This window comes from Dipodomys merriami, unplaced genomic scaffold (assembly GCF_024711535.1).
Source record: "Dipodomys merriami isolate MVZ:Mamm:240054 unplaced genomic scaffold, mDipMer1.0.p SCAF_1, whole genome shotgun sequence".
Lineage (NCBI taxonomy): Eukaryota > Metazoa > Chordata > Mammalia > Rodentia > Heteromyidae > Dipodomys > Dipodomys merriami.
Genome location: NW_027202270.1, coordinates 9,921,487 through 9,944,258, shown reverse-complemented (window position 1 = coordinate 9,944,258; position 22,772 = coordinate 9,921,487). Strand labels below are relative to the sequence as shown.

General features: G+C 41.2%; 1 protein-coding gene across 3 annotated transcripts in view; it reads left to right on the top strand.

The window, feature by feature from the left end:
• The window catches only part of Col4a3 (collagen type IV alpha 3 chain), a 144,272-nt gene that overhangs the window by 53,845 nt on the left and 67,655 nt on the right, over positions 1–22,772 (top strand). For all 3 annotated transcript variants that reach the window (XM_070015684.1, XM_070015699.1, XM_070015693.1), the window contains 10 exons: positions 6,997–7,053; positions 8,755–8,844; positions 15,043–15,087; positions 16,124–16,168; positions 16,827–16,889; positions 17,532–17,585; positions 18,713–18,739; positions 19,263–19,340; positions 21,773–21,835; positions 21,992–22,027. In XM_070015684.1, the coding sequence (XP_069871785.1) occupies positions 6,997–7,053; positions 8,755–8,844; positions 15,043–15,087; positions 16,124–16,168; positions 16,827–16,889; positions 17,532–17,585; positions 18,713–18,739; positions 19,263–19,340; positions 21,773–21,835; positions 21,992–22,027 (558 nt within the window). The remainder of the gene's footprint in view (positions 1–6,996; positions 7,054–8,754; positions 8,845–15,042; positions 15,088–16,123; positions 16,169–16,826; positions 16,890–17,531; positions 17,586–18,712; positions 18,740–19,262; positions 19,341–21,772; positions 21,836–21,991; positions 22,028–22,772) is intronic.

Genomic DNA, 22,772 nt, shown 5'->3' with positions numbered 1-22,772 from the left:
GTCAAATCATCCAGGTTCAGATCCCAGGCTGTGTTGCTTACCTCCCCTAGCCTCTTAAAATCCTAGTTTCCCATCATCAGATGGAAAAGTTGCAAATAAAATAATACACAAGCAAGAGAGCCCTGTGCCCAGTGTTATGCATAGCCGGTGCTCTAAAACAATACTAGTATCGTTGCACTCTTAATGAATAAAATCCTCAGTTCCTTCTCCCTACATTTTGGATAAGTGGTCTTGTAGACTCTGCTTATCACCAGTGAGTGGCTGAAAGTCTCTTGGTTCTTTTGCATTTGAAAATCTTTAAAGGAAAATGAAGAAAGAGTGTAGGTATATACACTGCTCCTGGCTTACAGGAGTCAAGCAAAACTCCTTGACCACATTGTTTACTCCCAGAAGTCCCTGAGAACACTCCCTCCATCCCCAGCCCTCCTTGTCAGGGCCAGTAATCTTGTGCTTGCTGCCATCCACAAAATTAAAAAAAAAAGTGAGGGGGGTCAGTTAGCTGTCTAGACTAGTGCTGTCTCTCTGAAGAGGAGTTGATAGATGGGACTTGACTTGCAGTGAGGTATTTGTGATACTCAAGTGTGGGACAGAGCTGTGGAGCCAGACAGGAGAGAGAGGGTGGGACGGGAGAGGACGACAGCAGCAGGCAGCTCCTGGGTGGCTCCTTCTTGACGGGAGGGCGTGCTGCCAAAGCGCATGCTCACTGTTCAAGGCAGACACAGCTGGGGGTTGGGGCAGATGGCTGGGGCTGTCTGGCATGGTTTGGCCCATACTTGGTCAGCTCTTCTTTTCACACGCAGAAACATTCCCTTCGGGCGATTGGCTGGGCTGGGAGGCTGGCAGGGTCAGTCATCATAATGCAAAATCAACAGACTTGCTCAGTAGGGTGTGAACCAGCTGTGAAGGTGCCAACTTGCTCAGTACTCACTGGAGTGGGGCTGGTGGGGAGGGAGGAGATTGGTGGGGGGGGGGGGAGATTGGGGAGAACCCAAGAGATAGCCCTGTCTCGTGAGCATATGTAGATAGACTCGTTCTGAACAGAATGAGGAAACAGCCAAAATGACATAGAAATTGTTTTCTGGACTACTAAATGAACAATGAAATTGCATGCTGTGTATTATATATAGATTATATATATATATATTCAGTGGTCCTTTTAATAAACTATAAGAATGTATGTACTTAACTAGATCTTTTATATTATTAATTTTAATAGTTAGAAAGATTACATCTCACTGTCAGCCACAACTAGGGAGATTTAAGAAATTGTGAATTAGTTCTTCTTTGCCTCCTAGTGCAAGTAGTACGTTTTCATCTCCTGAGCTGATGAGGAGCGAAACCAGTTAATAAATTAGTACCAGACCTTAGTGTCACTGGCCTTGTTCTCTGTTAAGGTTTCTCAGCCTGGGCTAAACAATTGTAATGGAATCATGACCATCCTATTTCACCTGTATGAAAACTGGGGTGCTAGAAGTACTTAAAACCACACATGTAATTGCCAGACAGAGATTGCTTTTGACTCTGGCACCATTCTCCTCTAGGCCATGTTACCCTGTGGTGGAAGATGATGTCCCAGGTGATGCTGCATGCATGACCACTGGGTACCACAGGCCCAGAAAAGCCTTGATCAGCACCTTGACAGTGCTGGCCCATGTCTATGTATTTCATTTAGCGCCTGTCATTATAAACAAGAGGTACCATTAGGGTTTCTAATTTGAAATTTATTAAACAGACAAGTGCCTGTGCCTATGGACAAATAATAATCAACTAGTATTCCCTGTGCACTCTTTTTCAAGGTACAATTAATTCTAATAGTGCTGAGGGTATTATTAATTCTAGTGCTAAGCAAATGCATTACCATTGAGTTACACCCATAAGTCCTGCCCAGGCCTTGAATTTTATATCATCCATCCTTCCAACCTTGTTTTTGCAACGGAAATTTTATGCATTCATCTTTAATCACCTATGTTATGTACTGTTTCATTAAGTTGATTGTTGTTCATTAAGTTGAATTGTAAGTGCTTCTGGCAGAGTATGAGAGCATTTGCTTAATAGTATTAAATCCCAATGAGTTCATTTGGAGTGTAACAGAAATAACTGTCCATCTCTTACGTCTCCGACAACCTTTGACAGAGTCTCTAAGCCTCCTCATAAACTCTGCAAGACAGATCTACATATCTACAAGGCAACTTGGGAGAATTGTCACTTGTTCAAAGTACCCACTGGAAGTCAGTCCTTCCTAGGCCAGCCCATATGTATGGCAAACCCACTGCACATGATCTAGAACTTCTCTGCACTGAAACCCTTTCAGATTCTCTACAATGAATGTTTTCTTCATTCAGTGAGGTCCTGAGAATTAAATGCTACTGTTACAAGAATGATTCCCTTGATGTGACCTAGTAAAAATTCAAAGGTGCTAAAACATCTCTTTAACATGGGCCACTTCCTAGTTTCGAGGGGGAGAGAAGCTATATTAATTAATTAAAAAGCTTTCGTTGTAGGACAACTGAGTGCTTATTGCATTAACAGTCAGTATAAGGAAGTCAAGAGGTGCTTTATTGTTGGAAAAGGAAAAAATCATTAACACATTGTTTTTTTTTTAAAAAAAACCTGTCAAGTTGTGCTTTCCTTCAAAATAGCCTTCAGCCACACTGGTTTTTAAGAGATTTCACATTTGAGTAGAAACTAATGGGTCTTATCCCATTGAAGTAATGGTGGTGTTTCCAAAGTAGATTGAAAAAAACAAAAAATCTGGACCAAAACAGCATGAATGAAAATATAACCCTGTATCTCTCAGTCAAATCATCTACTAGAATAATTGAAACATCTGTAATGTTTCAACTTTCATTTAAGGGAAATGCCCTGGTGCAAATAATTTATTCCTTTAACTCTTGTGTTCCCGTCACCCCCATCCAAAGTTATCAGAATGCCTTGTGAGGGGAGGGGGGTGGCAAGGAGGGAGGAGGGGGGGACTGCAGGCTGGGCTCTCCACAGCACTCGGCGACCAGGGCTCCTTTCTGGATCAGCAGCTGAACAGCTGCCAGATAGCTGCCCTGGCTGGAATTCTGAGTTGATTCAATCAGGTGGAGGATCTGCCCGTCAGCAAAATTGTCACATACTCTGAAGTCCTCGTCAGCCCAATTGTGCAGAGGCGCAGGCAGGCCACGCCTTGCCAATTTAGCTGAGAATTAAAACTGAAGTGACTTTGGGGGTAGATCTGCTAACCCAGGCACACAGACAGCTGAGGGCCTGCTGGCGGATCCAGGCTGCCAGAGCAAGCCACAGACACGTGATGCATGAGAGTTAATGCAAACAGAGTGAATGGCCAACCTCTCGCCATGACTCTCTGGCTGCCAGCTGGACCAGAGCTCACTGTACCTGCTCACAATAGAGATGTCAGGTCTCTCTTTCACACACCAGCACCGGCATGCTGTCCCACAAATGGGTTCTATGGTGCCCAAGAGTTTGTCATTCTCACTCCCAGTTCTGCTAGAAGCACTTATGATCACCCTGAAATGACGCAGTGCAATGCTACCCAACAATGGGATTAAATGTGAGGGCATAAAATTTTAGTTACAAAAACAAGGTTGCAAGGATGAATAGAAATACAAGTCAAAGGCTAGGCAGGGTCCGTGAGCACAGCGTAGAGGTAGAGCATGTGCTTAGCATGATCAAGTCCAGGATTTGATCTACAGGAGACTGGGGTAGAGAAGGAGAGAGTTGAGGGAAATGACTATTATTCACATGGATGTGACTAAGATAACATTTTAAAAGCTAGCCAGCAATAGGGATGGGTATCTGGACAAATTATGTTCAGCTTGTTTTGAGGAAACCCAAACTGGAAACTCAAGGATGTATTCAGCGTGTAACTTAGGAAGAAGGACAGGAATTCCTGCACACTGCAAGTCCAGTCCCAAAGAAGGGACTCAGATCCCGTCCTACAGCACTGAAGATTTCATGTGCCCTCCAAGTAAATGTAAATTAGATGTAGATGTAAACTAAAATAAAATGTCTGCTGTCAGTGCATCTGTGGCTTGTTTTTGATTCTTCATTTAGCCAACTTGCTCACCTATCCAACCAGCTGCGACTGAACAAACAAATAGGATTTTTTTTTTCCGGTTGTGGGGGGCTTGGGCGCTGTCCCTGAGCTCTTCAGCTCAAGGTGAGCGTTCTACTGCTTGAGCCACAGCGCCACTTCTGGTTTTCGAGTGGTTATTGGAGATAAGAGTCTCACAGACTTTCCTGCCTGGGCAGGCTTTGAACCATGATCCTCAGATCTCAGCCTCCTGAGTAGCTAGGATTACAGACGTGCACTACCGGCACCTGGCTCACAAATAGGAATTCTATCTTTAGGTGTGAACAAATCAAATGGAACTCAAGCTTCGTTATACTGCTCCTATAAGTTCGAGACCCAAACAGAGGGACAATAATGGATAAAAAATTAAGAACTGGAACCTTACTTCATTGTTGGTGGGAATGTAAACTTGTTCAACCACTTTGGAAAGCAGTATGGAGGTTCCTCAAAAGACTTCACATAGATCTCCCCTATGATCCAGCAATCCCACTTTTGGGCATTTACCCAAATGTTTACAAACAAGACCACACTAAAGCTACCAGCACAACTATGTTTATTGCAGCATTATTTACCATAGCTAAGATATGGAACCAACCCAGATGCCCCTCAGTAGATGAATGGATCAAGAAAATGTGGTATATATACACAATGGAATTCTATGCCTCCATCAGAAAGAATGACATTTCCCCATTTGTTAGGAAATGGAAAGGTTTGGAAAAAATTATATTAAGTGAAGTAAGCCAGGCCCAAAGAAGCATAGGTCCCATGGTTTCCCTTATTTGCAATATCTAGTATAGGTATGAGTCAAGCGGAAAAGGTCAGATAATGTGATGTTAGGAAAATGAACCCTTAAATATGTATTTTAATGTTTTCGTTTCTTTCATGCATGTGTTTCTAACGCATTTATAAGATTATTTCTTTGTTGGTTTGTATGTCCCTCCCCCACAGTGTAACCCCTGCTTTCACTATATTTGATGTCAGTATAACATGTGGAGGAGATGGGGACAAACAAGTCGTTTAAGGATTCAGGTGGACCTGTTGCAACAATGAGAAGTACAAAATGTCATGTCAAAACCAACTTTACAATGTCGGTGTGGGGGGGGGGGGAGGGGGGTATAATTGGGTGGGGGGAGGGGGAGGCTGGGAAGGGAGATGAAGGGTAAACAAAGGAGGAGGCTGCAATGCTTGGTAAGAAATGTATGCATTATCCTGCCCATGTAATTGTAGCCCCTCTGTACAGTATGTTCTCAAATAAAATAAAATTAAATTAAAAAAAAATTAAGAACTGTCATTTTGATGACAAAAAATTTAGGGAGCTAAGTCCTCACCCCCGGCATGGTGAAAGGAAGCCCCATCCCTGCAGGGCTGAGGGCTTGGGGCGGGGGTGGGGTAGAGGACAATGAGCTCATATTCTACCATTCATGCCCTCTGTGTCCTTGTGCACTACCGGGTAGGACCCACGTATGACTTCAGGTAGAAAGCACTGACTGAGATGAAATCTCTGATGTCAAAGCAAAGGTTTGTTAAACCTGGAACTGACTTTCATTGCCTTTGACCATCGAGGACCTTACGTAAAGCTGGATGTCTTACTTAAAATGAGGAATCTAAAAGTGCCACATATTGGTTTCTTGGTTTGGGGAATCAGTCTATAATTGGATAAGAACATATTCTTATTGGGGGAGAGAGAGACGTGGGGAGAGAGAGAGAATATGTCAATATAACTACCACACCAGCCAGCATCTCTCCTTGGATCATCCTGCCTCTACTATCACTAGCAATTTTTCTTAGTATAGCAAATGAATTTCCAGTTACTTTTAACTTAAAGAAAAAATAGAGAACATGATTAATATGTAAAGACAGTGCACATTTTTCTCTTTATTCGCCTGCTGGCATATATTTTTCCCCCACAATTGCACTTCATTAGGGTTGAGGTGTGTGTATGTAATGAGGGCTAAGGTTCTAGATGTGTCCAAGTGACCCCTTAGGTTCAGATGTCCCTGGCTCATTGCTGAATTTGTATTGGTTTTATGAGAATATTTCAAATTACTGTTAATGATTTTTTTTCATTAAAGAAAAATAATAGGTAGCCGGGCGCTGGTGGCTCATACCTGTAATCCTAGCTACTCAGGAGGCTGAGATCTGAGGATCCCAGTTCAAAGCCAGCAGGAAAGTCCATGAGACTCTTATCTCCAATAAACCACTCAGAAAACTGGAAGTGGCGCTGTGGCTCAAGTGGTAGAGCACTAGCCTTGAGCTGAAGAGCTAAGGGACAGCGCCCAGGCCCTGAGTTCAAGCCCCAAGACCGACCAAAAAAAAAAAAGGAAGGAAAAATAATAGGTAGATCTTTTCTCAGGTTTGAACATTATTTCAAGGAAAAAAAGGCTTAGAATCACTTGTAAAAGATACAGCATATGTATAGAGCATGTATACCTAAGGTGCATATAACATGCACATGGTACTGTATACAAACACATATATAAGAACAGTACATTGACCCTAAAATTTGCCTGTACACGACCATAATTTACCTCCAACAGTAGCCAGCAGTTTTGTATGGTTCAACTCTTTATTATTCTGGAGTAAGGAGTAACTTATTTTGTCTTTTCCACAAGTAAGTTAAAACTGATATAAAACTAACTACAATCAAAATGATATACACTCATCTGACATTCTTTTTTTTAATTTAATTTAATTTTATTTGTGAACATACTGTACAGAGGAGTTACAATTACATGGGCAGGATAATGCGTACATTTCTTACCAAGCATTGCAGCCTCCTCCTTTGCTGACATTCATTTTTATACCTAATTTCCATGGGTATTACCACAGTGCCCTGTGGTTCCTAATGAAAGATAGTGTCTCATTAACAGAGAACTGTGTTAAGTGTTAAAATAGACATTTTCTCTTTCCTTCTTCCCTAGGGCTGTGTCTGCAAAGATAAAGGCCAGTGCTTCTGTGATGGGACCAAAGGAGAGAAGGTAAAAAACAAAACAAAGACAACAACAAAAAACCAAAAACTAAACTAAGAAAACCTTGATACTGCTTCTTTTCACTCTATCACCAAGTAATTCACATTCTTTCCCAGCAGTAGCAGGAAGATAGTCAATGTGTTATTTAATCTAGTGTTAAAGTAATTATATAGAAACATTGACCCCTTAAAAAAAATACCTTCTAGGAAGTTTCAGATACCTTGCATAAATAGTGGCAGTTACATTATATATAACTCTGTAGGTCTGTAAAGAATCGGGAGCAAGTGAACGGAAAAGAAAGTTTATAGGAAGTCTTCATAGTGTACACTGTTTACAATATTGCTAAACATAGGAGGAGCAATGGAAACAATTTGATTTACTCATTTTGACATAAACACAAGAATGCCGCAAACTGGTTCAAGATCGCCCCCTAATGGGAAAAAAATCCCAAAATTTAGCAGCAGGAGGTACAAGTAGCTCCATTGCAGACTTTAAGAAAAAAAAAGGAATGCTGTGAAATCTCATTAATTCGCTCCATTAACTTGCAATTGGTGATAATTAAGACAGGAGCAGGACTAAAGTTGTCTCTTTGTTTACAAAACTATTTTCTTGGAGACACTAATTAATTGTGTTACAGTACTGAAGGCTGGCCATTAAAAATCTTTTTAAGAAAACATTTGTTAAACACTTTAGATGAAGCAATTTATGCATAAAAGTTACATGCTAAGTACACTTTTATATTTATTTTTAAATGTTTTATAATTCGCATGCAATTTGATTTAGGGTTTTTCCCCCCTGATGCTATGAATGTTGTGTATTCAGATTCATGATGGAAAAGCTCTCTGTGATTCATCATGCACCCAGCTACCTGAAAGAAGCTGTTTAGCATGTATGAAATTACTGAGTAGTGCTGTGTCTAGCAGTTCCTCTATTCCTCTTTTTATTGGGTATATGAAAACATCTATACAGATAATAAAGTATCTGACTTGATCTTTTTGGGGGGTTCTCATTTGGCAATTGTGGAGCGAAATTAACTCTATCAGCCAGCAGCTTTGCTCTTAATGGCCAATCCCCAGATTCATATCTATGCAAAGATTATTTATTACTAGAACACTGTAAAGCATTGAACCTAAAGTATTTTGATTCACATTTGCCAGGGGCTTCCCTATAATTCTGCCTCCTTTCCTTTAAAAAGTATTTTTATCTCACACTGTTGGTATATTACCATTGATATCTCTGCATCTCCTACAGAAATAACAGATTGAGTTACTAATTCCTCTGTAATTGAGAAAGTTTCAAAAGTCTGATGTCTGCAAGGTGTTCTTCTTTTTAAGCTATGAAATAATTCACTCACTCTCAGAACACATTCTTGGGCCTTATCCCCGCCCTCTCCATCACTCAACAAACACACTCCACTCACCTTGATGCACTCACTGGATTTCCCCTCCATTCTTGACCTCCTCTCCCTTCTCCTCTGCCCTGCATAGCCCTATCATTTCGGATGAGAGCCAGGGCAGCACTCTGAAGCCTGTGGACAAAACACTCCAGCTGGTGGCTTTCACTCCACAGGACTAATTCTTATTTCTTTAACCAAGGAAACAATAGCAGGCAACACAATCATCTACAAGAAAAGGCAATGATTGTGTGTTGGTTGTTAGATAGTTGCTGTTGAGGGTGATTCTTAGTTTTTGTTTCATTTTGTTTTGACAGGGGGAGAAAGGCTTTCCTGGACCCCCTGGTTTTCCTGGACAGAAAGGATTCCCAGGCCCTGAAGGCTCACCAGGACCCCGGGGACCCAAGGTATACCATCCAGTAAACTCCAAGAGTTTCTTTCTTGCCTAATACTTTTTTAATGCTTATCCAGTAGGCTGCTGAGAATCTGGAGGGAATTCCATCATTTTAGCAAATTGATGGGTGCACAATAAACTTCTGGTCTCTGATCACAGATGAGCCCTCAGAACTACATTTTATTCCAAATCTTCAAGCCCGCTACTCAACTTCCTCCTCTCTACCTTAACACATGTCCATCTGGATATAAACAACCTTCTTTCTCCCACATAAGCATAAGCTGATTTTACCTTCCACCAAGATGTCACCACCTGGGACCTTAGTCCAAGTGTCCTGTCCCTGGCTCTACCCTCCAACTTCCCTTTGGATGATGGCTTTTCTCTTTCAGTCGGTAAGCCTGTGAGCATTTCACCATAGAACATTGGATGTCCTCTAGATTTGTTAGGTCTTTGCCCAAAAGATTACAATCTTCTTCCTGTCTTTTCTTTCTTGGCAAGCTTCTTGGATAAATACTTTCTATTCTTTAGCCACTCATCTTTTCACTTCTTCCTCTCTCCGAAAGTATCCCTGAAAACCTCACCAATGACCTTCAATAGACACTACCAATGGCTACTTTGTGTCTTTATCTGACTTGAACTTCTTTGCTCTGTTCCAAATTGTGTGGGTCCCTCCCTTCTCCTTGAAACACTCTGTCTTTGTTTATGGAGGCTGTGTCCCTGATGCTTTCCCTATCTCCCTCTCCACTCCTTCCTTCCATCCCTGGGTCGCCCACCTGCTTTTTTTTCCCTGATTCTTTAAGCATTTGATTCCGAGATTCTTACCAGAGCTTGCTATCCCCACTGCTCACCCCCACATTCTCATCCCAAAGTCTGTGGTGCACAAAGGGCTTTATTTCAACAAATACCCTGGAGGATTTACTAAATAACTGCATAACCAGTAGATTTGCTGATTGTTCTTTCCTATGGGGGACGACCTTAGCTAGGCTTAAAACCCCACTCTCAGGCATGCACATTCATTCTCCTGATGGCTGGACTAAAGTAGCTCCCTAGCTATGAACTAATTAGTGGATTATGAGAAGAAGTTAAGAGTTGATCTGTGCTGTCTTTGTAAATATAGTTGCATATTGTATTAGACTATGTATTACAATAGGGTATCGCATATTGAAATGATCATCAAAGCCAACGTGCTGTTTCTTTATTCCATGTCAGACACAGGGGCATCATTTGTTGCTCACATTAACACCATAAATCCTGACCAAAGTGACTCACCATGTAGTTTCCATCTGTAGTTCTGTGTTACAGATGAGGAAACTGACAAAAGTACCAGGGCAATTTCTCTTGGGCAAATTAGCTAGCAAATGGCCACATGAGAATTGAAGCTCAGTTTTCGATTGAGGCAGAGGGGATGTTTTCACAGCCAAACCAGCTCAAGGGGTGTCCTACAGTTCAGTTATGAGTGCACATTAAACTAGAGTTGGGTTGAGAATTCAGTCCCACAAGACTGTTCACCCCACATACTTGGGAGGCCATCAGTGAATCCCCAGGGTTATCCGCACTTCATCCCAACTTGATTAGAAATCAGAGGCTCCACCACCGCATCCCCTGGGTTTGATCATTAGCTGCCACAGCTCATAGAACTCAGGGGAACACTGATAATTGTTACAAAGGATGTGATCAAGGATATGTGTGAACAGCCAGATAAAGAGGTATTTAGCATGAGGTCTGGCAGAGTCCCAGGCCAGGAGCCGGTGTCGTTGTGGAGGTGATCCTGACCAGGCCTCTGGCACATGCGTGTCTACCATCCCAGAAGCTTTCTGAAATCTCCTCACTTTATAGATTCTTGGGGAGGCTTCATCCTATTGTAGTAGGAAGACCCCTACTCAGGCAGGCAAGCCCACCTAGTCATCTGGAGTGACAGAGCCCACCGCAACAAAGTTGTTAACAAAGAAGCAACTTTATTGAGAAGGTTCCTACACTAACAGGCCAGGGCTGCAGCACAGGCTCAGGAACTGATACGGTGACCCTGAGCGGCCCACATACTTTGGTTTTGCCTTTTAAAGGCAAAATCCATGAGGTCGAGCCCAGTCACGCACAGGTGACCAATGGGATGGTTACACACACAAAGGATTGTACAGTCATAGTAGATCACACGTAGGTGGCCAGTGAGGTTACAGTTTGTCTGTAATGGCTGTTTAAACCAGCCAATCACCTTGGTTTAAAATGGCATGCAAATTTAGCAGGTAAGTCAGGGTCTACCTTTTGGTGGGCAAAAGGCAGAGTTTACCGCAAGCACGTGCAAAAGGCAGGGTTTGCCTTAAGTACGAGGTGCCACCAGTTTGAGCCAGATTACAACCAATCAGTTTTATCTGTCAGTCTTACTCAACAATCAAGGGTGGGTTAGGTTGTTAAGGGAAGGGGGACCAGATGCACGTTTTTCATTCTGGAAAATAGGCCCAGTGAGTCTAAAATCCTAAAACAAAGGCAAAGCTCAAAATCATACCAGCTTGAGCCCCATCTCAGGGTCCACTTCACTATGGACATACTCTATTATTAACTCAGTTGACAGCTCCTCTCCCCCACTGAGAGATGGAGCTGCAGGATTTCTACACTTCTAATCATAGCCCAGGACTTTCTGGGGCCCAGTCCTCAACCAGGAACCCACTGAGAATCCCTCATTAAAACAAAAGATGCGTATTTTACTCAGGAAGCCCCATGGAAATTAGGAGTTCTGGGACAGAAACTGGAACCAAAGACCAAATACAAGAACAAAAGCTGATCTCTGTACCCACATGCCTCAGGAAGTAAGGACAGATTATTTATTTATTTATTTATTTATTTATTTATTTATTTATTTGTCAGTTGTGGAGCTTGAACTCTGGGCCTCGGTGCTGTCTTTCAGTCTTCTGCTCAAGGGAGTGCTCTACCACTTGAGCCACAGCGCCACTTCCAGTTTTCTGGTGGTTCATTGGAGATAAGAGTTTCATGGCTTACTTTTCTTCCAGGGCTGGCTTTGAACCACTCAGATCTGAGCCTCCTGAGTAGCTAGGATTACAGGCATGAGCCACCAGCCCCCAGCTCAATAAGGAAGGATTTTTTTTTATTTTTTTACTTTTTTTATTTTTTATTTTTTGGGTCCGGTCATGGGCCTGAACTCTGGGCCTGGGCGCTGTCCCTCAGCTCTTCAGCTCAAGGTTACACTCTACCACTTGAGCCATAGCGCCACATCCGGCTTTTTTTTTCTGGTTATGTGGTGCTGAGGAATCGAACCCAGAGCCTCATGCATGCAAGGCAAGCGCTCTACCACTGAGCCACCTTCCCAGCCCCAATAAGGAAGGATTTAAAAGGAGCCCTGCACCAAGAACAGAAGACAGGAATCACCTATGTGTTTCTTACACCACATGACTGAGGCCAGAATCAAACTCTGAAAACCAGGAGAAAAAAAATACACACCTACAGTTTACAGAAAAATGCCAAAGGTTGCTGTTTTCCTGTAACTCTACCAGATGGGAATCTTATCTTATTCGTGTGTATAGTCTCATTTACCATTTCTCTTTGCAATGTTAATTTTGAACCAGTCACTCAGATTCTGAGCCAAGTCTGAACATTCCTCATCTTCCTCTAGAGCGTGGGCTTCCCTCCAGTTCCCTGTGAGTTACCAGAGTCGGTGCTGCTGTGTGCCTCCGTCCTTGCATCCTGCAAGGCAGGAAATGTAGTGAACGTGATAGGAAAGCATATTAGGAAAAGCTATATCAGACCTGCCCACTCACACTTTTGTGCCAAATAAAGAGACATGATGAAGGAAGGGCAGACAAAGGAGATAGATTCACAGTGTGTGGATGCCACGGGAAAGCAGCGCTTCAGTTCATCCTCAGCTGCCTTGAGCTACACAACCCGAGTATTAGGTTCAAATAGAGGAAGAAGTAGAGATAAAGGACAAAAGGTCTGCCTGTGTGGCCTGGCAGGTCATTATCTCAGTTCTGGTTCTCCTGGGTTCAAACGTAGCTACTAAAAACAACAGGGACAAAGAGAAAACCTCTTGTGTCCCTATCTTGGGGTTCATTTCACTTAGCATCATCTTATCTGGTCATATGACATTTTCTGCTTGTCCTAGACATATACTAGTTATTGCAAATAAAGGAGACCATGGGACCTATGTTTCTTTGGGTCTGGCTTACTTCACTTAATATACTTTTTTCCAAGTCTTTCTATTTCCTAATGTACTGGGTAATTTTTTGTTTGTTTGTTTCTTTTGTACATCCTTCCCCCATGGTATAACGCCTATTTTCACTGTATTTGATTCTGGTGCTCTGCATCTTATATATACATTTTTCTAATTTGGGAGGGCCAGGGAAATAACAAAATGCTGAAATAAGGATACAAGTTGACCCTGTATCCTTGTAACAATGAGATGTACAAGACACTATGTTGAAAAGGAACTTCACAACTTGTGCGGGGGGGAGTGGGGGAGGGAGGAGTTGGAGAGGTGGGGAGGGATGGGATGGTAAAAACAAAGGAGGGGGTAGCAATGGTCAATAGGAAATGTACTCATTCCCTTACTCATGTAACTGCAACCCCTCTGTACAGTATCTTTACAATAAAAATACTTGAAAGAAGAAGAAAAAGTAGCTATTGCTGTCATTGCTTGAGCCAAACAATATGTTAATTTCTCTAGCTCCAATATGCAGACAGATCATTCTAGGTAATTGTGTTTATTTGGGGGGGTAATCTGTGCTGTCCTTTAGCAGTAATTTCAGTCCCTTGTCAGAAGTTACCAATCAGTCTTGACTTCATGGGAACATAAGGTGATTGCAAAGTGACTATAGAGAGAAGGCTTAGAGCCAGGACAGATGTAAAATAGAGTCACGAACGCCAGACTTTTCTTCAACTTTCAGTTAATTTGAGGGTCCAAGTAAAGAGTCAATGTTTTTCAGCGAAAGCAGTTTAAGTACCTATTAGCAGTGTAGTTTCAATAGGTTGAAAGCAGATTGTCTCTAGTGTGAGAAGAACAGCAGTAGTTTTTGAAGTTTGAGAACATCCAGCTCCTACATCCAGTCTACGGGGCAGAGGTCATCTGTGGAAGTTCTCATTGCAGTCTAGCGTTTTTTCTCAGAAGTCTTGGGATCTTTCCCTCCCATGCTATGTTAATAACTGGAGATCTTGAGGAATTTTCCGTATTAGGTTTTCTTTGCATACCCATCACTCACAGTGAACTGCTAGCTATCAGTAGAATGGATTTGCTACTTCACTTAAATGAGCCTCCTTCCTTTTCATTTTCTTCTTGATACCATATTTTGCTTGTTTGCCCCCAGCATTTCTTGAAAACAATGCCAGCAATCCATTGAAATAATGATTGCTACCATGGTACAATGCTCACTTCATGTGAGTTACATGATGTGGAAATATTCTACGAGGTTCCTGCAGAAACATCTGTTTCATGTTGTTACAGAGTTCATGGTTTAAAGCATAACTGAAAGATAATGCATTCAATTCTCAAAAGATAATTTGGGAAAGAAAAAAAGCAAATAGCCAAGCAGATGAAAACAGCTTTTAAATAAAGGAACTCACACAGCAAGTGTCTTAGTTAAAACAGGCCCCATTTAAGGTTATTCTCCATGAAAGAGGGTCTCAAAGCTACATTCATTATGTGCCTCAAGCAAGTTTATTTCTGGCTCAAGCAGTACTGATTCCAGTATTTAGCTACTTGTATGTGTCAGGCACATTTGGGTAATAAAGTATTGCCAGTGCATGAAAATTTGGCTGCCATTGTGATTGTGACGTTCACTCTTATCAGACCTCAGCAGCTGTCCTGCAAATGTGAGATATTAATGTGCTAGGAATCGCCAAAAAATCCCTCTTGAATTTCAGATTCTGAAACGATATGTCTGGAAAATGGTGGGCCAGTGTTGGGGGCCGTGGAATGGAAGGATACTGAGACTTTTGCATTTCTAACCAATTCCCCAGTGATCAGTGATGCTAATATCATTGGCCCCCAAACCCCGCTTTGAGTACTAAGTGTTAGAATGAAATTCTTTTTTCTTTCTGGCAAACATTTAAGCACCAGTGAAATAAGGAAGCAGTTGACCTAAGTAACAGCACACCTGCAAACCTGACAGCATGTGAATAAGATGGAGAATGTCAATGTGGAATAATTTCAATGTGGAATAATTTCCTCAGTTTTTACCTTTCTTCTTTTCACTCCCTTTCCCTCTAGGGCTCTCCAGGACTTCCAGGACTCACTGGTCCCAAAGGTGTCAGGGTTAGTAGTCCAAAGTAGTCCATCTTGATTACTGAATGAATGACTGTGGTTTAGAAAAATCAACATTGTACCTAAAAAGATACATAAATACCAGACAGGAGTAGGATATTGTATATGGTTTCACAGATGATTTTCAAAAACAAATAATGGTCACCATTTTGAGGCAGTAGCTAACTGATGGTTATATAGCATGAAAGAACCTTCTGGAATGATGGATGCTGTTTATATTGGGAGTGAGAAGTGGCAATTCAAAAGTTTAGATAAAAATGTGTGTGGTGGGGGCTGGGAAGGTGGCTCAGTGGTAGAGTGCTTGCCTTGCATGCATGAGGCCCTGGGTTCGATTCCTCAGCACCACATAAGCAGAAAAAGCCAGACGTGGTGCTGTGGCTCAAGTGGTAGAGCTCTGGCCTTGAGCTGAAGAGCTGAGGGACAGTGCCCAGGCTCAGAGTTCAAGTCCCATCACACACACACACACACACACACACACACACACACACAATGTGTGTGGTGATGGTATACATTTTGGTCACAGCACTGAGGTTAATGCAGAAGGATCAAGATTTTGAAATCTATCTGGGATACACACAGCAAAACTCTGTCTCAAAAAAACCTGAGGGCTGGGAAGGTGGCTCAGTGGTAGAGCGCTTGCCTTGCATGCACGAGGCCCTGGGTTTGATTCCTCAGCACCACATAAGCAGAAAAAAGCCAGAAGTGGTGCTGTGGCTCAAGGGGTAGAGTGCTAGCCTTGAGCTGAAGAGCTGAGGGACAGCGCCCAGGCCCAGAGTTTAAGCCCCATGATTGGCAAAAACAAAAAACACAAAAAACCTGAAACCAAACCAAATCCCTGTTCTGTAAATGTCAGGTTGACAAAGGTTTTTCAAACCTTTTTAAGTTTTTCCATCTATTTTTTTTTACTTTTTGCTATTCCCTATCATAGTTGCAGAAAGCGATTGTTGCAATGGTAAATAATTGTTTTTTATTACAATGAACATTGTAAGCTGACTTTGGCCCCTTGTCCTCTTTTTTATGTCTTTAGGGAATAAGCAGATTGCCAGGGTATTCAGGCCCACCTGGACTTCCAGTGAGTAATGGAAAAAGATGTATGCCTTTTAAGTAAGCTCAAATTAAAGAAGATGTTAACACAGTAGCTCAAGGTTGTGTGTTCTAACACACTTATGAAATGAAGCAGGTGGCAGCTTAGGATTTAATAATATATTAGAATGTGTATTTATATGACATATGAGTCATGTTATATTTCTGAAAATATAAGCATAATAGAATAATAAAAAGAATAGGAAGGATAGGATAGGAAAAAATAGAAGAATAGGAAGGATCGAAGAGGACATGGTATAGAAGAATAGGATAGGGTAGAATGGAATGGAATAGTGCAGCACAGAGCACAACAAAATAGAGAACAGTATGATCCTGTTGATTTGTATAGAATAATAAAGTTAATGTCTGTGAACACTTCAGTTTTTCCTTCCTTTCTCCCCATCTTAGGAGTAGCACTTATACACAAGACCTTTCATTTTAGCTAAAATATCCCTATCACTTGATAATCTTATTTTATAGTCTGTTTTGTTTGCTATGTTGTTTAAATTATATCTAAAAGCATTGTGTAAATTGATTACATATTTAAATAACCATCTGTATTTCAACAGCTACTTTCCCTTGGCTTCCTGGCTGTTTGACCTGGGTCTCCTAATTAAGTCTTATCTTCGATTCTCTCTTCTTTTCAGGGCATTCCTGGCAATTCAGGGCCATACGGACTTCCTGGTTTACCAGGATGCAATGGTTCCAAGGTCTGTACTGCTTGCTCAGAAGGGGATAAACAAATCCATTGCTGAATGAATGATTCCAATAGAAACAAAGTAACACTGGGATGAAAACAAGCTATCTTGAAAACATTGTTTTAGCCAGAACCAACAATATGACTTACAACCAGCAACTATTTTTCCCTCTCCTTATACCTTGCTTTCAGATTTTCTTAAGGGGTTCCATATTTCCTCACAGAAAGAAAATTGGAGGCTAATCTGGCTATTTTCATCCTAGCTTGAATATATAGATCAGACGCTAAAGCCTTGAGTGCAAAATTAATCTCTGGAAAGGAAAGACTGAGCTCTTCAAGGTCCATTCGCCTCCTTTTGTTTCCCAACTGAAGCTTCCCTCTTCCCCAGAATGATGGCCATGAATGAACTAATTACTAAAGTTTCAAGGAAGCAGCAATTAAAAAGTTCTTGGCACAACTAGACTACCATTTATGCACAACGTGAAAGACAGTAGATTCGGATCCTGTTTTCAATTAAGATAATGGTTTTCTGCCCTTCAGTTTCATGACCCAGTAGCCACAAGGAATTTAAATTCCTTTGCCTTTGTCACTGAAAGGTTGGAGAAGAGAAATGGGTTTGATTTGTGAGAATGACAATGTTTTTTCCATCTTCCAGGGTGACCAAGGGTTCCCTGGCATTCCGGGGACACCAGGCTACCCAGGGGTCCAGGTAGGTTTGATTCTCTAACTCCACATCACAGACATAAAGCATAAATAAAAACAGCCTGTTCTATATGGCTGTGAACACAAATCTCTTATGACTTTAGGATGGCTAGCACAGGCAATAGAAGGCATTTACCTAACGGAATACCGAACAGATGAATACATGCATTTTGTGTGTGTGTGTGTGTGTGTGTGTGTGTGTGTGAGAGAGAGAGAGAGAGAGAGAGAGAGAGAGAGAGAGAGAGAGAGAGAGAGAGAGAGAGAGCTGGTTCTGGGGCTTGAACTCAAGAGACTGAGCACTGTCCCTGTGCTTGTTTGATCAAGGCGTGTGCTCTAACCCTTGAGCCACAGATGCACTTTGAGATGTTTTTGCTGGTTAATTAGAGAGAAGAGTCTCAGAGACTTTTCTGCCTATGCTGGCTTTGAACCTGGATCCTCAGGTCTCAGTCTCCTGAGCAGCTAGGGTGACAGGCATGAGACTTGGGTGGCTGGCTTGACTACATTCATTTTGAGTTGAAGTTTAGCTTTTAACGTTTTATTTTGCTTTTGAGACATTGGAATCGAGATATAGCATAGACAGATTTGCTTCAAGGAAAAGCTCAGGTTTGCACGACTCAAAGAGTGAGAGTGAGGAGACTTACAACCAAGACTTCCTCCTGTAGGCCTATGTTGAAGGGAACGAGGTAGAAAGGCCCTAGTGGTAGAAAGCAAGCCACAAGGGACGTAATGTAGTTCAGAGAAGACACATTTCAGAAGAAGGAGTGACAGACAATCTGTGGAGAAGTCCCATAAGATGAACACTGATGTTTTGGCATTGGTTTTTAGCAATCTAATATCATTGCCAACCTTAGCAAGAGAATTCTATGGCAGGACAAAGACAAGAGGCAGATTGGGAGCTAGGGAATGGGTGGGAGATGAAATCTGCAAGGAGAGATGAAAGAGTAGTTTACAAAAGGAGAACGAAGATGAAAGGAGATTTGGTTGTTCTGCTAACATTGGGATACTTGAGCGTATGGAGAGGTCAGTAGGAAATACACAGTCGGGGAGAGGCAAAGTCATAGCACCGACAGGGGAAAGAGGTATGCATCCTATTTGTGAGTCGTTGTTAATGGGTTGTATTTTTCTTTCCCCTAGGGTGCTACTGGTTTGAAAGGACAAAAGGTAAGTCATGGATGAACATTATTGTTATGGGGAAGACACCTCTAATGATACATACAAAAAGACACCTTTATTAAATAACAAAACATAAAACATTACTAATCAGATTTCATAATCCAGATCTGAATCCAGAAGCCATCAAAATTCCACCCAGTGTTTAGTCATACTGCGCAGCTCCTCTGGCTCTGTTAAATAAGTTTTAATGATGCACACTTGACACCTTGAAGGAAGCAGGGCTGGGGAAAGAGCGCTGATCTCACTCTAGGGCGCCACGTTTTAGGTCAGGAATTGTCACTCTGGTTGGTAGCTTAGGAAATTATTTCTTGGCTCCTTTCTTCCTACCACAGTAAGTTGTCAAACGGAGAAGGCATGAAAATGCTTTGAGTGCCTCAAAGTGAATAACTATAAAGTCTTAAAACATTGCTCTAAATACGTATCCCCAAACACTTTCATCCTTGAGGTAGTGAAACCTTCAGTAAGTGTAGGGTGGGGTTTTGAGATGTTGACAGTTGTTCTGTTTTCCAAGGGTGCTCCTGCTCAAAGAGAAGATGGAGAAATCAATGGAAAAGGAGATCCAGGGGTGCCTGGCCCTCCAGGATTCCAGGTACTGTGTTCTGGGGAAGGCCCTCAGACCTCTCAGTCCCTACTGCTCTCTCCCTCTCTCTCTGTCTCTCTCTGTCTCTCTCTCTCTGTCTCTGCCTCTCTCTCTGTCTCTCTCTCTCTCTCTCTCACCTCTCTCTGGCCTCATTTCTTCTTACTTCCCATTTACATGTCTGCATCACTTTAAGCATTCATCCTGTTATAAGAAACTGCATGATGCATATATGCAAAGATGATTGACTACAACATCTTTTTATGTCATTTTCAGTCTCAGTCCCCTAAGCTTTCTTGAATATAAAGAATCTTTTATGGCTACTTTTATTTCACTTGTTGAAATCAAGTATGAGTTTGTGTCATGAGCTGAATATCATTTATATCTATAGTGTTAAATAACAGCCCTACTTCAAAATTTTCTAGATACTAACCAAAAGAGCTTTATTAGACCACAATTTCTCACCCTGAACCCTGAATTATTTGCTCAGTCTATTTGATGTAGCCTGGGGATAATCTGGAATGGATAGAAGAAACAAAGCTACTTTGAGGTTGTATATATTTTACTTCGTGATTCAAAAGTCCCCTGGTATATTTCTGGTAACCAGAAATATTCCTAATTTAGTTGGGAATTAGATGTGAGAATTCCTGTGGCGATGGCCTATTTGCCTGAGTCAGAGTTTGAATTGAAGGTGTTCAATTCCTCCTCCGTGGTGAGCCAAGCCAACTGATGGTGAGCTGTGAAGTTGGGAGAGGAGCTAGCTATATGGCAGTGTTATAATTAGAAGCCACCATAGGACTCAGGAAGATACAGAATCAGATGGATCTTGCTTTGGGGCTTGGAAAGCATTCAGGGGTCTAGATGCTGAAATCAAGAAATCATAAGAAGGAGACAGTAGTAATACTGGATATGCAACATCCTTTAAATGCCACCTGTGTGCTAATCCTTGTGTCATCATTATAATAAATATTTATTAGATGCCAGTTATGTTACAATACATATTTATTTCTAGAGTTTAGACAATAGCAGGACACTGATCAATTCCCCCAAAAATAATACTTCCAAGAAATCCTCACTTTCATAAAGTCTGCATTTTAATAAAGAAACAGAAAAAATATGTAGCTTAAAAATCTGTCATATGTTAGTAATGAAATGGTAAGATGGAAAACAATTCAGGGAAGCAGCGACAGGAAAGGCACGCTTGGATGATGATTTGCGAGTGAGTTTAAATAGGCAGAGGCCTTGTAAAAAGAAGGCTAACTACATAAAGGGGGAAAAGGAAGGACTGTGTCATACAGATATCTAGAGAAAGAGGATTCTGAGCAGGAGGATGTCCTAGAGGAACATGATTGACCAAGTACAGAAAAGGAGAGGAAAAAGAGAAACAGGATAGCAAAATATTGAAAATATCTAACCTAAAGAAAGTGTGACAAATGAGAGAAAACATGCAGCCTGTGATTTAGTTGGGTCTGGATTACTTCACTTAATGTAAGTTTTTCCAAGCCTATTTCCTTACCAATGATACAACATCATTCCTTTTGGTGGAAGAGTACAATTCCATTGTGTGTATATATATATATATATATATACTCCACCTTTTCTTGATCTGTTCATCCACTGAGGAGCATCTGGGTTGATTCTATATCTTGTCAGTGGTAAATAATGCTGCAGTGAACATGGTTGTGCTGGTAGCTTTAGTGTGGCTTTGTTTGTACTCTATTGGATAAATGCCTAAATCTGCAAGTAAACATACTGGATGGTAAAAGACAAAAAAAAATACACGTGGACATAATAAATTATACAGGTCTCTAGACATATACACAGACCAAAAGAGGATATTTTAAAGAGAGGATCACAAAAGCTTAATATCTATGTGCATATGATCATATAAAATGATATTTATCCAAATGAACTCCAAGAAATGGAAACAAGAGAGTTTTCTTTTCCTTTGTCACTGTTTTTGTTTTCTGTACCTTTTGTCTTGTTTGTAAGTCTATTTTGAGGAGAGTAAGGGGAAGCACAGAAATGGTGGGACAAAGGGTAAACAAATACAACAGTGGCACTCATTAAACACTATGTTGAAAATGAACTATGCAACTTGTGAGGAAGGGAAGGAAGGGAAAATTGTGAGAGAGCTAGGGAAGGTGTGACAAAAAAATTTTCTGACATATGTAACCATAACCCCTCTGTACATCATGTTTATAATAAAAATAAAAGTGTGTTGGAACCATCTCCCTATAAATAGCAGCCTCAGGATGGTCCTGACAGCTGTTATACATGACATCACAGTTTTTGGCATTTGTTATCACTAACTGCAGACAGTGAGAGAGAAGGCATTATGCACTTAAGATTTTGTTGAAGTATTTAATGTATTTAACTAATTGACTTTGTCCTTAGGTAAGACACACTAGTAATATTTTTCTTACTATTTTCTTAATTTGCAGGGTTTGCCAGGCCCTCCTGGATTTCCAGGACCTCCTGGCCCACCAGGACCTCCCGGAATCTTTGTGAGTATGAAGCTACTGTTTCTGCAGATTGCAGAAATGAATCAATTAATTACTACAAAAAATTTTTTTGGAAAGTTTTCTGTCTGTGTGTGCTTCCTACTAGAATTTTGTAGTATTATTACTCTTCTAAAATCTTAATTTGTGGATTTTTTCTAGGGCTTTCCAGGAGCTCCTGGACCAAGAGGACCTAAGGTAAGCCATATTTCCAATATTTTATCAGTCAGAACACATTAACTCATCAAAAAACAATCCCAACCTGCTCATTCACATGGTTAACTATAAGCACATTCCTGGAACTCATAAAGATTCCTCACAGAGAAGTAAAGGAAGCTAGTAAATCTTACTTCTTTTGAAGAACTTCCTATCAGAAAAAAGGCAGTGTTTTCAATACATAGGTCTTCCATCCTTAATAATCCTCCTTGTTACCCAATAATTTATTCTATACATTTTCATAGTGGGTTTCTTCACAAAGTCTACCTCATTTTATGTTAGTAAATGAAACATGACTACGTATTATGCTCATCAAGCTGGGTATTTGATGTGTATCTATTTTTAAAAGACTAATTGTTAGTTTAAGGACACAAAATATTGTGAGGCTATGCCCCACCAGGAAATTATTACCGAGGCATAGTGTTTCTTATTCTGTGAGTGGCCTCATATATACGGTATTACCAAGGTGATTTCACATGTATTACTTTACACACACACACACACACACACACACACACACACACACACACATACACACACAGATACATGCATACTCAGTGATACTGGATGAATGGCAGAGCTAAGATTTAAAGTCTCTTGATTCCTCTACAATTTCCAGACCACTGGGAGACAGAGGGAGTGAATCCACATAGTCAAGAGCATAAAAGAAGTTTATTGATTCTTAGGGCTGGGAAGGTGGCTCAATGGTAGAGTGCTCACCTTGCAT